Source organism: Bos grunniens, chromosome 7 (genome assembly GCF_055505025.1).
Source record: "Bos grunniens cultivar Pamir isolate PY7600 chromosome 7, Bosgru_T2T1.0, whole genome shotgun sequence".
Lineage (NCBI taxonomy): Eukaryota > Metazoa > Chordata > Mammalia > Artiodactyla > Bovidae > Bos > Bos grunniens.
Window position 1 is genome coordinate 13,573,806 of NC_141171.1, and position 15,755 is coordinate 13,589,560.

A 15,755-nucleotide genomic window follows, 5' to 3' on the forward strand; every position below is an offset into this window, starting at 1 on the left:
TTTTAATACCTGTGTCAACATTTTTTTTTCTTTTGGTTCATAATACTGGGAAAGGCAGTAAATTCAAATATGTGCAACAAGAAATTCTGAATCTGCAGTCCCATAGTGATTTGTACCTATTTGGCACTCTGCTTTCTGTTTACACAATTTTTCCTCTTGTTGTTGAAATTGTTGTTATTTAGTCGCTCAGTCATGTCTGACTCTTTGTGACCCTGTGGACTGGAGCCTGCCAGGTTCCTCTGTCCATGGGATTTCCCAGGCAAGAATGCTGGAATGGGTTGCCATTTCCTACTCCAGGGTTTCTTCCTGACCCAGGGATCAAACTGGCATCTCCTGCATTGGTAGGTGGATTCTTTACCACTGAGCCACCAGGGAAGCCCCATTTTTCCTCTTAGAATAGCTTTAATGGAAACAATAAGTTATTTTGGACTCCCCACACAAGTCATAGCTCTCCTGGACTTTGTGAAGCACATCAGTATACCCTTCTCACTCTCTCTATACATTATCCAGGACCTCTGTTCACAGGGAGTCTTATTTCTAGCACTGTAAAATAATCATAGCTCTCACTTGCTTCTTATTTATTGTTTCTAAACTTTTCCTATGATTTTTTTGCCTACGCCTTGATTTGAGGATCTAGACTCTACCTTAAGGACCAAAATATTTAGTGCATTTTTGTTTCTTAATGGTCTTGGCCATATTTTTGAGCAAATAGGATGACTAATTTCCTGTTCAAACTAGGGTATTTTGAAATTGAAATGAGATATGATTAATACTGAGTTTCAACTGGAACTTTCCTAGGAAACCTCACATGTATGTTTCCCAAGGAGCAGATGAAAGAGTGTCTACCAAAGTCAATTACCAACTTTTCTGATAATTCTTCCAATTCCAACCACCATATCCAGATACAAAGAACAAAATTTTATGTATTATGTATCATATTATGTATCCAGATACAAAGAACAAAAATTGAAAGATTCCACTTATATAAGGTACCTAAAGTAGTCAGACACATGTAGACGGAGATTAGAACGTTGGTTACCAGAGGCTTTGGGAGGAGAAATGGGGAGTTAGTGTTTAGTGGGGACAGAGTTTCAGATGGGGAAGATGAAAAGTTCTGCAGATGGATGGTGGTGATGGTTGCAAAACCATGTGAAGTTTACTTGGAAATCATGAAGACAGTAAATTTTATATTATTTTATGTTATGTTATTTTACCACAATAAAAAAAAAATATCTACTGTTGGAATGAGGGACATATTTCTCCAATGTTGGGTGTTACTCAGCTCTCTGCAATCAACTCCTAAAGCAATCTGCCTCAGCTACAGAGAGCCAGCAGGCAGCCCACAGCCAATGACTGTATGATTTTGTCCCAACTCCAGCCGACTCTAAGGGATCATTCTAGCCCCAGAGCTCTCTGGTAGTTTTCAGAGACCTTTGAGGGGCTTCAACTTGGCTAGATTTTTTTCACCCCCTGCCTTGCTGCAAAGAGTTTGCCAAGCCACAAAGCTTAAGGGAGCACTCCTCATGAGATTGCCTTCACTTCAGACACCAGCTAAAAGTTCAAGGATTTCCAGTACCACCCTTACTTATACAAATCAGGAACTTCCTCACATTCAATAATTAAGTCGCTTCAGTCATGTCCGACTCTGTGTGACCCCATAGATGGCAGCCCACTGGGGTTACCCCCGTCCCTGGGATTCTCCAGGCAAGAACACTAGAGTGGGTTGCCATTTCCTTCTCCAATGCATGGAAGTGAAAAGTGAAAGTGAAGTCGCTCAGTTGTGTCCGACTCTTAGTGACCCCATGAACTGCAGCCTACCAGGCTCCTCCGTCCATGGGATTTTCCAGGCAAGAGTACTGGAGTGGGTTGCCATTCATTGCCTTCTCCACAAAAAAAAATGGGCAGAAGATCTAAATAGACATTTCTCCAAGGAAGACAAGCAAATGGCCAAAAAGCACATGAAAAGATGCTTAACAATACTAATTATTAAGGAAATGCAAATCAAAACCCCAATGAAATATCACCTCAATGGCCATCATCAAATAATCTACAAACAATAAATGCTGGATAGGGTGTGGATAAAAGGAAACCTACATGCACTGTGGTGGGAATGTAAATTAATACAGCCACTATGAAGTTCAGTATGGAAGTTCCTTAAAAAACTAAAAATAGAACTACCAAAAGACCCTGAAATCCTACTACTGGGTTTATACCCAGCGAAAACTGTTTGACAGAAAACAACAAAATTCTGTAAAGCAATTATCCTTCAATTAAAAATATAAATAAAATTTAAAAAATATTTTAAAAAGACATGTGCAGCCCAATGTTCATTGCAGCACTATATACAATAGCCAGAACATGGAAGCCGTCTAAGTGTCCATTGACAGATGAGTGACTAGAGAAGATGTGGTACATGGATACACTGGAATATTACTCAACCATAAAAAGAAATGAAATTGAGTCATTTGTAGAGATATGGATGCACCTACAGACTATCATACAGAGTGAAGTAAGTCAGAAAGAAAAAAAAGTATTGTATATTAATGCGTATGTGTGGAATCTAGAAAAATGGTATAGATGGTCTTATTTGCAAGACAGAAATAAGACACAGACATAGAGAACAAACATATGGACACAGTGGGGTGGGAAAGGGGAAGGGATTGACATATATCCACTATTGACAATATGTATAGAATAGGTACCTAATGAGAACCTACTGTATAGCTCAGGGAACTCTATTCATGCTCTGTGATGACCTAAATGGAAAGGAAATCCAAAAAAGAAGGGATATATGTATATGTATAGCTGATTCATTTGATGTACAGCAGAAACTAACACAACATTGTAAAGCAACTGTACTCCAATAAAAATTAAATTAAAAAAAATTTTTAAGCTATTAGCCAAAAAAAAAAAGGTCATCATTATCAAAAAAAATCTACAAGCAATAGCTGCTGGATAGGGTATGGAGAAAAGAGAACCCTCTTACACTGTTGGTAGGAATGCCTATTGGTACAAACACTGCATATAGAGGTTCCTTAAAAAACTAAAAACAGAACTATTGTATGATTCAGCAATCCCACTCCTGGGCGTATATCTGGAGGCAACTGTAATCTGGGAAGATACATGCACCACAGTGCTCACTGCAGCACTGTTTCTAATAGCCAGGACATGGAAGCAACCGAAATGTCCATTGACTGAGAAGTGGATGAAGATGTGGTTCATAGATAACTAACAAGAGCCTACTTTATAACCCAAGGAACTCTACTCAATACTCTGTAACAGTCTATATGGGAAAAAAATCATTAAAAAAGGATGAACATATGTATATGTATAATTGATACACTTTTCTGTATACCTGAAACCAATGCAACATTAAAAATCAACTATACTCCAAAAATTTGTTTTTAAAAAGAAGACTTGGTACATATATACAAAGGACTATTAGTCAGTCATAAAAAAGAATAAAATAATGCAATTTGTAGCAACCTGGATGGATCTAGAGATTATCACACTAAGTGAAGTAAGTCAAAGACAAATATCATGGTATCACTCATATATGGAATATAATTCTTTAAAAGATACAAAATAACTTATTTGCAAAACAGAAACAGACTTAACAATAGTTTTACAAACAGACTTTCAATATTGAAAACAAATTTATGGTTACCAAAGGGAAAACACGGGGGTGAAGGACAAATCAGGAGATAGGGATGTACACACACTACTGCTATATATAAGACAGACAACCAACAATGACCTACTGTATAGCACAGGCATGTCTACTCAAATCTCTGTGGCAACCTGTATGAGAAAAAAATCTAATCATGAATACATGTATATGTATAACTTGAATTATTCTGCTATACACCTGAGACTAACACAATATTGTAAATCAACTATATTACAATAAGATATATAAACAACAAAAAACAAATAAGATATAAAGCAAAAAACAAAACAAATGAAAAATGAACATGGTACTAATCTATTCAAACAATTTTCTTTTTTATCAGATTAGTAATCTATATCACTTGAGGTCTAATTAAGATGTTCATAGAAATGTGAGTTTCATAAACGAAGAGAATAGAGAAGATTTGAAATTGAAATATCATAATAGGGAGGTAACAGTTGGAAATAAACGAACTATTACATATTTACACTTAAAATACATAAATGCAAGACCTATGGATTTCATAAACAAGACGTATTGGGTACAGGCCATTATGGAAAGTATTGACAAATTACAACTACATAATTAAAACGAAGTACTTGTATTCATCTGAAGCAAAACTGAGAGGATATCCAAATAGAAGTCATATACTTGAAGAAATCTGCAATGTGTATGACTAGCACTAATGTTTTGAATATGTAAATAACTCATATGAATGAGTGAGAAAAGGATAAACAACTCAGTAGATATATCACAATTAGATATTTAACAGAAAGGAAGATCAAAAGACTCTGAACCATATATTAATAAGAGGTATGCCACTTGATGAAATAATTTTTACACTCAGTAAGTTGTTACTATAAATGAAAAGTGTTGATGATGATATGGATCTCCTCTCTCACTCTACCAAGAAATATTAAAAAAAAAAACCCTCAGATTTACTCATAATGGCAGAAACTTAGCTACAAAAACTAATAGTTATTTATTTTATTATGTTATTCAGATCAGAAGAAAAAGGCTGATAAATATAACAAGAAAAGCAAACAAAATTTCCCTCAGTTTCGTAAAGGATATCTATTTTGTAGTCATCAAACATAATGTAGATATACAGAATATTGGAAATTAATCAGTTACTGTCATACCCCAAAGCACAATGAAATCTCCAAAGTGCAATATGAGAAAAACTATTTATTTAAATTTCAGGTCAGTTACATGCATTTTATTATGTTACTACTTTTGCAGACCAGCACATGCCCCACCTGGGGTTTTCCTGGTGGCTGGTAAAGAGTCTGCTTGCAATGCAGAAGACACAGGAGATGCGGGTTCAATCCCTGGGTAGGGAAGATACCCTGGAGAAGGGAATGGCAACCCACTCCAGTATTCTTGCCTGGAGAATCATATGGATAGGATTTGTCCAACAAAGAGTTGGACACGACTGAAGAAATTTAGCAGGCATGCACATACCCCCCACCTCTGAAGTTCAAAATCAGTGGTTCTTGTTGGAGGTCAGGGATACCTCAGTATGAACAAAGGTCTCAGGTAATTAATCTCTGCAGCTGTTCTAATGACAACAATGGAGGAACCTCTGCACTAGAGTGAACAGGAGTGCCAGCCGGGGAGCTGTTCCCTAGATTTGGTGCTTAAAATAAGACCACCTCTCACTTCTCAGTGAATAGAAGGTTCTTCATCCACACCCTTGATTCTCCCTTGACAGCTCCACTGTTTTCACCAACTCACCACAGAGGTGATTCTGACTGATGACCATACATTTTTGTGCTTCTGGGGAAACGGATCCACCTAATCTTGTCCACTTCCCTTTTTCCTTGTCTTACTCTCAGCACTTCTCTGTCAAATGAAAGTAGTTCGCCATAGAACAGCTCTCTTCACAAAGACACATTAAAAAGTTTTTCATGAGGGACTTCCCTGGATCTACCTCCCAATTCAGGGAACTCAGGTTCAATCCCTAGTTGGGAAAATAGATTCCACATGTCTTGGGCAACTAAACCTCCCCACTGCAACTAGAGAAGCCCCCATGCACCACAACTAGAGAAAAGCCCATACACTACAATGAACAGCCTGCACCCCTCAACAAAGACCCAGCACAGCCAAAAAAAAAAAAAAAAATTAAAGTTTTCCACTACAGGCCTAAGATTACACCCAATTGCTAAGATGTTCATGATACAATTGATTTTATTTCACAGTGTTTCTGTGTGGACTTCACCAGAAATGTGTAAGAAATACAATGATATAAGATGACTAAGGAAAGAAGTGAAAATTCAGGTACATTCTTGTAAATAAGTCAATGAGAAAGAAGGTTTCAAAGCAAATAAGATGCCAGAGGAAAATTACCAACATTTGCCTTGCCTGACTAATAATTATTTATTTTTATTATGTATTTTATTATATTACTCAGACTAGAAGGAAAAGGCTGATAAATATAACAATAAAAGAAAACAAATCAAATTGTTAAAGCAAGTAGAGAAATACATGGGATCAATAACATTATAAGACTCAAGGTTAGAGGAAATTTGTGGAACATGATAATACTATTAAATTTTACTAGGGCATTGGTCTAAGTATTTATCGCCTATATGGAGATTAACTTTGCAGCAATAATTGCACTCAGGTGGCTCAGTAGTAAAGAATCCACCTGCCAATGCAGGAGACACAGGAGACTCAAGGTTAGATCCCTGGGTTGGGAAGATCGCCTGGAGTAAGAGATAACAACTGGCACCAGTTTTCTTGCCTGGAAAATTCCATGGACAGAGGAGTCTGGCAGGTTATAGAGTTGGACACCACTGAGTGACTGAGCCCACACACATGATAAGTATAAGGCTTTCACAGTAATCATTTGTTCTTTATCCGGAACTGGATTAAGTCAGTGGCATATGATCCTATTCTCAGTGATAGAATTGAAGGTAATATCTTATGGATGATGCAATGGAAACATCTATTGTTAATAGACCCTCAATTAACAACAGACCCAGAGAAGGACAGTCGATTGTACTGGCCTCTGGGATTCATGTCTAGATATGACGCCTGCATCTGATTCAGCCATCTGAGTCCATGAGGGGAGTCAGTCCTGGGTTGAAGCTACTTCACAGAGGAATGAATGAATCTCTGCTCTCCCACTCCCGCGCATTTTGTACCTCTGAAATCCTTGTAATGAGGATAACTATCTTCATTGTTTGAGCATATTAGAGGAAGGATATCTTTATCTTATTAGAAAGGATTCCTCATTAACCAATTTCAAATATCATGCAATCATTTCAAACCACGGTGATAATCTAATCACAATTTTTTATAGATGATGAAGCTGAGTGTTGTGAATGTCAATGTTGCCCCACATGTGTCTGATTTACCAGTGAGTGACCAGTCTTAAGAATTCCTGAACTGTGGTAAGAAAGATCGGCAGCCATGTCTCATAGCAGGCTTAACTCTGGGGTGCAGTTCACATGGTGCAATCCACGTTTCTACCTCTGTATGACTACAGACTTCTTTAAACCTTGACCTATCCAACTTTTCCCACTTCTCTTGTGCTGAGAACATTCCACTCAAAATTATCATACCGAGAAGATCTGCCTCAGATTCAGCTTCTGTTTGCTGTAACAAAAAACCTTAGAGAAAGGTAATTTGTGGTAAACATCACAGATCTAGAGACTTTCCTGGTGGTCCAGTGGTTACTCCATGCTCCCAAGGCAAGGGACCCAAGTTTGATCCCTGGTCAGGGAACTGGCTCCCACATTCTGCAACTAAGAGTTCACATGTTGCAGCTAAAGACCTTGCATGCCACAACTAAGACGTTGCCCAGCCAAATAATTAAATTGAAAAAAAAAAAATAAAGAAACCACAGAGCTAGAAAAACAAGTTGGTTTTCAATGCTAAGTTGAAATGTAGTTGGCCATCATGTTATCTATTCACTTAAGAATTTGGTATCACAACATTGCAAATCAACTACACTTCAATCAAATTAAAAAAAAAAATAACTTGGTGATGAAAGTGTCAGGCAGAGTAGTTCATTCATATTATTTTAATTTTGATTCATTCTAGAGTACCCAGCCAAAATCAGGTGATACAATCACAGCAAAGATATTCTTCTAAAGAGCTTCCCCAAGGCTCCCTTCATGTCTTTGTTCCTCAGGCTGTAGATGAAGGGGTTCATCACGGGAGTGACCACAGTGTACATCATGGAAGCCACTGCAATCTTCCTAGAAGATTCAGTAACTGCAGAACTAATATACACCCCAAAAGCTGTCCCATAGAACAAGGACACGACTGAGAGGTGAGACCCACAAGTGGAAAAAGCTTTATACTTTCTGCTTGATGATGGCATTCTCAGAATGGAAGAAACAATTTGAATATAAGAGAAAATGATTCCAAAAAGAGGAATGCCACCAAATACACCAGCTGCTAAATATATCAGGATGTTATTGATGAGGGTGTCAGAACATGCGAGTTTGATGACCTGAACAACTTCACAGAAGAAGAGGGGGATTTCCAGGTCTGTGCAAAAGGACAGTCGTAACACCATCAGACCATGGAGCAGGGCGTCTGCAGTGCTGGTGAACAAAGAGAGTAGAATCAGCTGAACACAGAGGCAAGGGTTCATGATGACTGTGTACCTCAGTGGGTGACAAATAGCCACATAGCGGTCATAGGCCATTACTAAAAGGAGAAAATTTTCCCACAAAACAAAAGTCAGGGCAAAGCAGATCTGGGTGATGCAGCCTGTGTAAGTGATGCTCTGGCTCTGTGCTTGGATGTTCACTAGGATCTTTGGGATCATGGTTGTGCTTAAACAGATGTCTGTAAAGGACAGATGGGAGAGGAAGTAGTACATGGGGGTGTGGAGGTGGGAGTCAGAGATGACAGCCAGGACGATGAGCAGATTTCCCAGGACAGTGACCAGGTACATGGACAGGAACAGGTTGAAGAAGATGGTCTTCAATTCTGGGTCCTCTGACAGTCTCATAAGATGGAATTCTGAAACATCTGTGTGGTTTCTGGGTTCCATGCTGTTGATGAGTCTGATTAAAAATATGTGATAACCAGGAAACTTCCCTGGTGATCCAGTGGCTAAAACCCCCCACACTCCCAATGCAAGGGGCTTGGGTTCAATCCTTGTCAGGGAACTAGATCCCACAACTAAAAGATTCTGAGTGCCACAACTAAGACCCAGCACAGCCAAATAAATATTCTTTTAAAAAGATGTGGTCAGGATACAATGAAACATGTAGTCCTTGAAGAAGAAGCAGGGGTATCGAAAGAGGTAAATGCCACTTGGGGAATGGAAGGAGACAAACTGAGGGAACAAAAAAGGAATGCCTTCTTTATGCATTTTTATTCCTGGGTTCCTTTAAAAAAAATGATGTGGAGATTTCAGAGTACAAACAATGAATTCTAGAAAGTTTTAAGACTTGGTTGTCTTTTTAAGTTATACTAGCTGTGTTCTTCTGATTATTAAAAACATTTGGTGACTTTGTAAAGAGAAACAGTGGGCTAGGGAGGCAGTGAAGATTCTATGTAACCAGCAACTTCAGTACCATGTGTCAGAAATAATATAAAGATATATCAAGAAACAGGAAAGCTAAGGTAAACTTACCAACCTTTCTGCCCATCCATACCATCACAGGAACACAGAGAAACGTCAGAAAAAAAAAGTCACCTTATTTGATATAGGGGATAAACCTATGGACACCAAGGGGGAAAAGGGAATGGGATTAATTTGGAGATAAGGATTGACATATATACACCACTATGTATAAGATAGATAACTAATAAGAACCTACTATATAGAACAAAGAACTCTACTTAATGCTCTGTGGTGACCTAAATGGAAAGAAAATCTAAAAAAGAGGGGGTCACTTTTTCATGGGTATATCTATAACTGATTTGCTTTGCCGAATGGCAGAAACTAACACAACATGGTAAGACAACTATACTCCAATAAAAATTAATACAAAAATAAAATTGCACTTCAGCTTAAAAAAATCTAAAAAAAGTCACCCTGTTGTAGAACAAGCAGATTTCTACTCAGGAAGAAAAGCTCAAGGTCACAGCAAAGAATATGGTATTAGTAAAACAGATGTTTACAAGTATTGGTACAAAATGCAAAAAAAGAAAAAAAAAAGTGTGAAGATGACATAAGTTAGGCAGAGACTGGGTTCTATCTGATGTAGGTACTGTCTTCACAGCCTTTCCTGGATAAACCTGTACCAAAATATTTGCCCGCATTTCCAAACATTCGCAAAGGGATATCACCTGTGATACCTAGCTGGGATCACAATAGGAAGAGGCTTGACACCTCTGAGGTACCATAGAGAAGAGCTGTTCTTAGGAAGAACAAAAGATCTGAATGAGTCACCATATCCTGGGCAGGAGGAATCCTTTACGAGAGGAGTCTCAGTTGCACTTCTTCCTTCCTGAGAGAGACTGCTGACTGAGGTGGTCACAAGCATATTACTGTCTTGAACCCTGGAGATTCAATTTCCAAAGTTCCTCATTAATCAGCCAATTCATTGTCACTGTGATCCCAGGACAGTGCAAAATCTTAAGGTGAAGACTACATGAGAGAAATTCAAGATGGCCGATTTTCTGACTCTATGAGGCCAAGTGGATACCATTCACTTTTCTGTGTCTGTGCAGGCTCACGCCCATCTCTTAATTTTTTCATGGAATTGTAAGAGGTTCCAATGTCACGGCAAAATGCTAGTGTGCAGATTTAATCTCAGTATATTTATTTAGATTGTACCCAATAATTGGAGACGGTATTCCACATAATATTAATTGAAATATTTTTCATCTTTACAGAGATCAATGTTTTCATGTGCCTATCCATTTCTTCCCTCTATTTTTCACTGCTACTGTATGAATTTTGTTAACCTACAACTGTCATGATATAGTAAAACCAACAGGAGACAAGACGGCATTGTAAAGTCACTCCTTACCATCTTAGTATCTTTTGCTTCAAACACATAAAATAATAGAAAAGTATAAAAGACATAGAGGTATAAAAAGTTAAAAGCCAAGGGCTCAGTGGAGGTTTGTTATTGAGAAATTAGAGTGAACATGAAGTCTTGGACACTGCCTGGGACCTTACCTCTAGACTTAAAACAGTAGAAAATTTCAAAAGAAGCCTCAAAGGCAAAACCAAATAGAGCTACCTGATGGTCTGGTGGCTGGATTTTTTATACTCTCAAAATCAGTGGGCAGCAGAAATTAGTTATTAGAGTGAATTCAAGGCTAGTTTTTGGTAAGGGCAGCTGTGAAGCTATTGCATGATAAAACATGAGAAACGGAGGAAGGGAAGAAACATAGCAATTAAAATGAATCCACATGGACAACCCAGAGGGATGGTATGGGGAGGGAGGAGGGAGGAGGGTTCAGGATGGGGAATACATGTATGCCTGTGGTGGATTCATTTCGATATATGGCAGAACCAATACAATATTGTAAAGCTTAAAAATAAAATAAAGTTAAAAAAAAATGAATCCACAGTTCAAACTTCAAAATAGCCTGGAATAACTTGATGCCAAAAAGCTCAACCTATCAAAGCAAGAATCAGATCATCAATCCACTCTAGGGTGAGATTTTAAATTTTTTATTTTTTAATTGGTGAAAAATGGCTTTACAGTTTTGTGTTGCTTTCTGCCATACAACAGTGCGAATCAGTCATAATTATATATATCCCTTCCCTTGGACCCTCCCTCCCCTCCCCTCATCCCACCCTTCTAGGTCATCACAGAGCGCCAGGCTGGGCTCCCTGTGTTGTTTAGCAGCTTCCTCCTATTTTGCACACGATAGTGTATATATGTCAATGCTACTTTCTAAATTCATCCCGCCCTCACCTTCCCCCGCTGTGTCTACAAGCTTGTTCTCTACTAGGTTCATCAGTACCATTTTTCTAGATTCCGTATATATGTGTTCATATACGGTATTTGTATTTCTTTATCTGACTTACTTCACTCTATTTGACAGGTTCTAGGTTCATCCACCGGAGAAGGCAATGGCACCCCACTCCAGTACTCTTGCCTGGAAAATCCCATGGACGGCGGAGCCTGGTGGGCTGCAGTCCATGGGGTCGCTAAGAGTCGGACACAACTGAGCGACTTCACTTTCACTTTTCACTTTCACGCATTGGAGAAGGAAATGGCAACCCACTCCAGTGTTCTTGCCTGGAGAATCCCAGGGACGGGGGAGCCTGGTGGGCTGCCGTCTATGGGGTCGCACAGAGTCGGACACGACTGAAGCGACTTAGCAGCAGCAGGTTCATCCACTTTTCTACAGCTGACTCAAATTCATTCTGCTTTATGGCTGAGTACTATTCCACTATGTAAATATACCACAACTTCTTTATCCATTCATCAGTTGATGGACATCTAGGTTGGTTCCATGTCCTGGCCATTGTAAATATTGCTACAATGAGCATTGGGGTACATGTACCTTTTAGAATTGTGGTTTTCTCAGGGTATATGCCCAGTTGTGGGATTGCTGAGTCATATGGTCGATTCACTCCTAGTTTTTAAAGGAATCTCCATACTGTTTTCTATAAGGGCCGTACAGGATAAGAATTTTTAAATAAATGTTTGCTTTTTACAGGGGACTTCTTTCACTCAGCATACCTTTGAGAATTATACAAGTTATTGAGAGTATCAATACCTAACTCCTTTTTATTGCTGCTATTATAATACAGCACATTATTTATGCATTGTCCGGAGAAGTCCACGTGGATATTTTTGTTTAGGCCAGTTATGAAAAGAGCCATTGTATTTATGAACAGTGTGGTGATATGTGATTTCATTTATGTGGTATTATGAGAAACACAAAGCTGTAAGGATGCAGAACAGATCAGTTCTGTTCTGTGGCTATCAGTGGCTCATAGTGATTCACAAAGACAAAGGAATGTGTGATTACAGTGCAACACAAGGCAGTTATCCATGAATGATGTAACTGCCTTGTATCCTGAGTGCAGTGGTGGTTCTAAGAATTGATACATGAGTTGAAATATAAAGAGCAGTACAGGGACTTCCCTGGTGGTCCGGTAGCTAAGACTCCATACTCCCAATGCAGGGGGCCCAGGTTCGATCCCTGGTCAGGGAACTAGATCCCACATGCCCCAACTAAGACCTGGTCCAGCCAAATAAATGAATAATTTTTTAAAATAAAAATTAAAAATAGGCATTTCCCTTGTGGTCCAGTGGTTAGGTAGTGACGAATCTACCTTGTAATGCAGGGGACAAAGGCTTGATCCCTGGTTGGGAAACTATGATTCCAAATGCCTCAGAGGTCATAAGTCCATGTACCACAACTGGAAAGTCTGTGTGCCACAACAAAAGATTCCACATGATGCAACTAACATCCGACACAGCCAAGTAAATAAATAAATATTTTTTAAAGATCTCTTCAACTAACAGTGAAAAGCTTTCCACAAAGAAAAATTTCTAAATAAAAAATTAAGTTATTAATTAAAAAAACAAAATAAAGAACAGTACACAAAAATGCATTAAATTGTATGATATTTTAAAAATAAATTTTGGAAAGATTAAAACATAAGTATAGATAGTGGAGCAGTGGTAAAGAATGCAGGAGATGCAAGAGACACAGGTTTGATCCTTGGGTCAGGAAGATCCTCTGGAGTAGGAAACTCTGAAACTCTGTATTCAGTCAGGTATAAGCAACTGAATATATATACCCACTCCAGCCTTCCTGCCTGGAAAATCCCATGGGTAGAGGAGCCTGGCAGTTTACAGTCCTTGGGGTCACAAAGAGTCAGACATGACTGAGCACACACACACACATGCATGCGTGTGCACACACACACACACACAAACATACACACACACACAGATAGTACTCTTAAAGACAGAAAGGAACCTGTGCATTAGAAATTAAAATGAAATATATATATATATATACACATCTTTATTCATAAGAGAACTATATATATTAGCCAAGAGGTGGGAGCTTCCCAAGTGTCCACCAGAGGATGAATTGATAAACAAAATGTGTTATATACATATGATGGAATATTATTCATCCTTAGCAAGGGAGGAAAGCCTGCCGCATGCTACAACATGCATGGAGCTTGAGAACATTAAACTAAGTGAAACAAGCCAGTCAGAAAAAGACAAATTTCACTTATAAGAAGTATCTGAAATACTGAAATGCATAGAAAACGAAAGTAAAATGGTTACAGGGGCTAGGAAGATGAGGTAAAGGAGAGTTACTGCTTAAAGGAAACTGAATTTCAGATTTATAAGATGAAAAATTTCCTATACTGAACACTTTTAATTGTGAACTTAAAAATAATTAGGATGGTATAATTTTATACAATGTGTATTTTAACACCACAAGAAAGAAGAAAATTAGTATATGTAGACTGATAAAACAAATATTGTGAAATAGTAACTGTTGAATGTAAGCAGTCCATAAATGGTTTTTCATTGTATCATTCTTTCAGTTTTTGCTGTATTTTTAGTTTCTCACAATCAAAGTTTGAAAAAGAAAAAAGGACATGTATTGTATGAATTGTATGACATATATTATAAGAATTTTCAAATTAGAAACATTTATAGAGACAGAAAAAGGAACAGAGATTGCCAGGGACTGAGGCATGGGGAGAGTCAAAGGTGATGAAAAATAGGTGGAGGACTTCTTTGGTTGTGCAGTGGTTAGGAATCTGCCTACTAATGCAGGGGACACAGGTTCCATTCCTGGTCTGGGAAGATCCCACATGCCGTGGAACAACTAAGCCTGCATGCCACAATTACCGAAGCCCATGTGCCTGGAGCCTGTGCTCTGCAACAAGAGAAGCCATTGTCAACAGTGGAGAAACAGACATAGAGAACAGACCCATGGACACGGGGATGGGGAGGAGGGAGAGGGTGAGATGTATGGAGAGAGTAACGTGGAAACTTACAACACCATATGTAATGTAGATAGCTAGTGGGAATTGGCTGCATGACTCAGGGAACACAAACAGGGGCTCTGGAAGGGTGGGATGGGGAGGGAGCCGGGGGGTGGGGGTGGGGAGGAGGCTCAGGAGCGGGGGACATGGGTGTACCTATGGCTGATTCTTGCTGATGTTTGAGAGAAAGCAACAAAATTCTGTAGAGCAATTATCCTTCAATTAAAAAATAAATAAATAAATAAAACATGCCAGTGCGGGGTGGGGGGAGAGACAGAGAGAGAGAAAAGCCACTGCAATGAGAAGCATGATCAGCACAAGGAAAAGTAGCCTCCACTCACCGCAACTAGAGAAAGCCCACACAGCAACAAAGACCCGACACAGCCAAAAAATAAAATAGGTGGAAACAGAATGTGGTGATGACTGCCCAGCAGTGTGAATGTTAATATGACACAAAATGGCACACCTTAAACACATTACAATTGCAATTCTTATGTTTTACATTTTACCACAAATTTTAAAAAGCAAAATGAGAAAACAGTAGGCATATTATTTCATTTATAGAACTTCAGTACCAACTTTTCCAACTGAAGGTAATATGACACCATGGAAATAGAGACTAAAAATAGACCCTCAGTTAACAACAGACCCAGAGAAGGACAGTTGTCTTGGTTTCTGGGAATCCCTCTAGGTATGATGCCTCCATCTGATGCAGCCGTATGAATCCATGAGGGGAATCAGCCGTAGCACGAAGCCTCTCCATGGAGGAATGAATGAATCTCTACTCTCTCGTGCCTGCACCTTTTCTGCCTCTGAAATTCCTATAATGAGGATAACTATCTTTACCATTTGAACATATTAGAGCAAGGATGTATGTGCTGTGTGCTAAGTCACTTCAGTCATGTCCGACTCTGCGACCCTATGGACTGTAGCCTGCCATTAGAAAGTCTTCCTCACTAATCAAGTTCAAATACCTCACAATCTTTTCAAATGACTGAGATAAGCTAATCATGGCAACTTTACAGATGATGAAGCTGAATATTGTGGATGCAAATATCCACTTACACATGTCCCATTTACCAGTGAACAACCCCAGGAACTCCTGAACTGGGGTGTGAAAGATCAGCCAGCATGTGTCACAATAGCCTTAACTCTAGAGTTCAGTTCATATGGTGTTAT

The 15,755-nt window shown here is 38.8% G+C and overlaps 1 protein-coding gene across 1 annotated transcript; it reads right to left on the reverse strand.

Moving 5' to 3' along the window:
• Positions 1–7,748: 7,748 nt before the first annotated feature.
• On the reverse strand, positions 7,749–8,705 carry LOC147368493 (olfactory receptor 7G1-like). The gene has a single exon (XM_086409199.1). It carries the CDS (start codon positions 8,682–8,684, stop codon positions 7,749–7,751), a length of 936 nt encoding a protein of 311 aa, XP_086265325.1. The 5' UTR covers positions 8,685–8,705.
• Between the last annotated feature and the right edge of the window lie 7,050 nt (positions 8,706–15,755).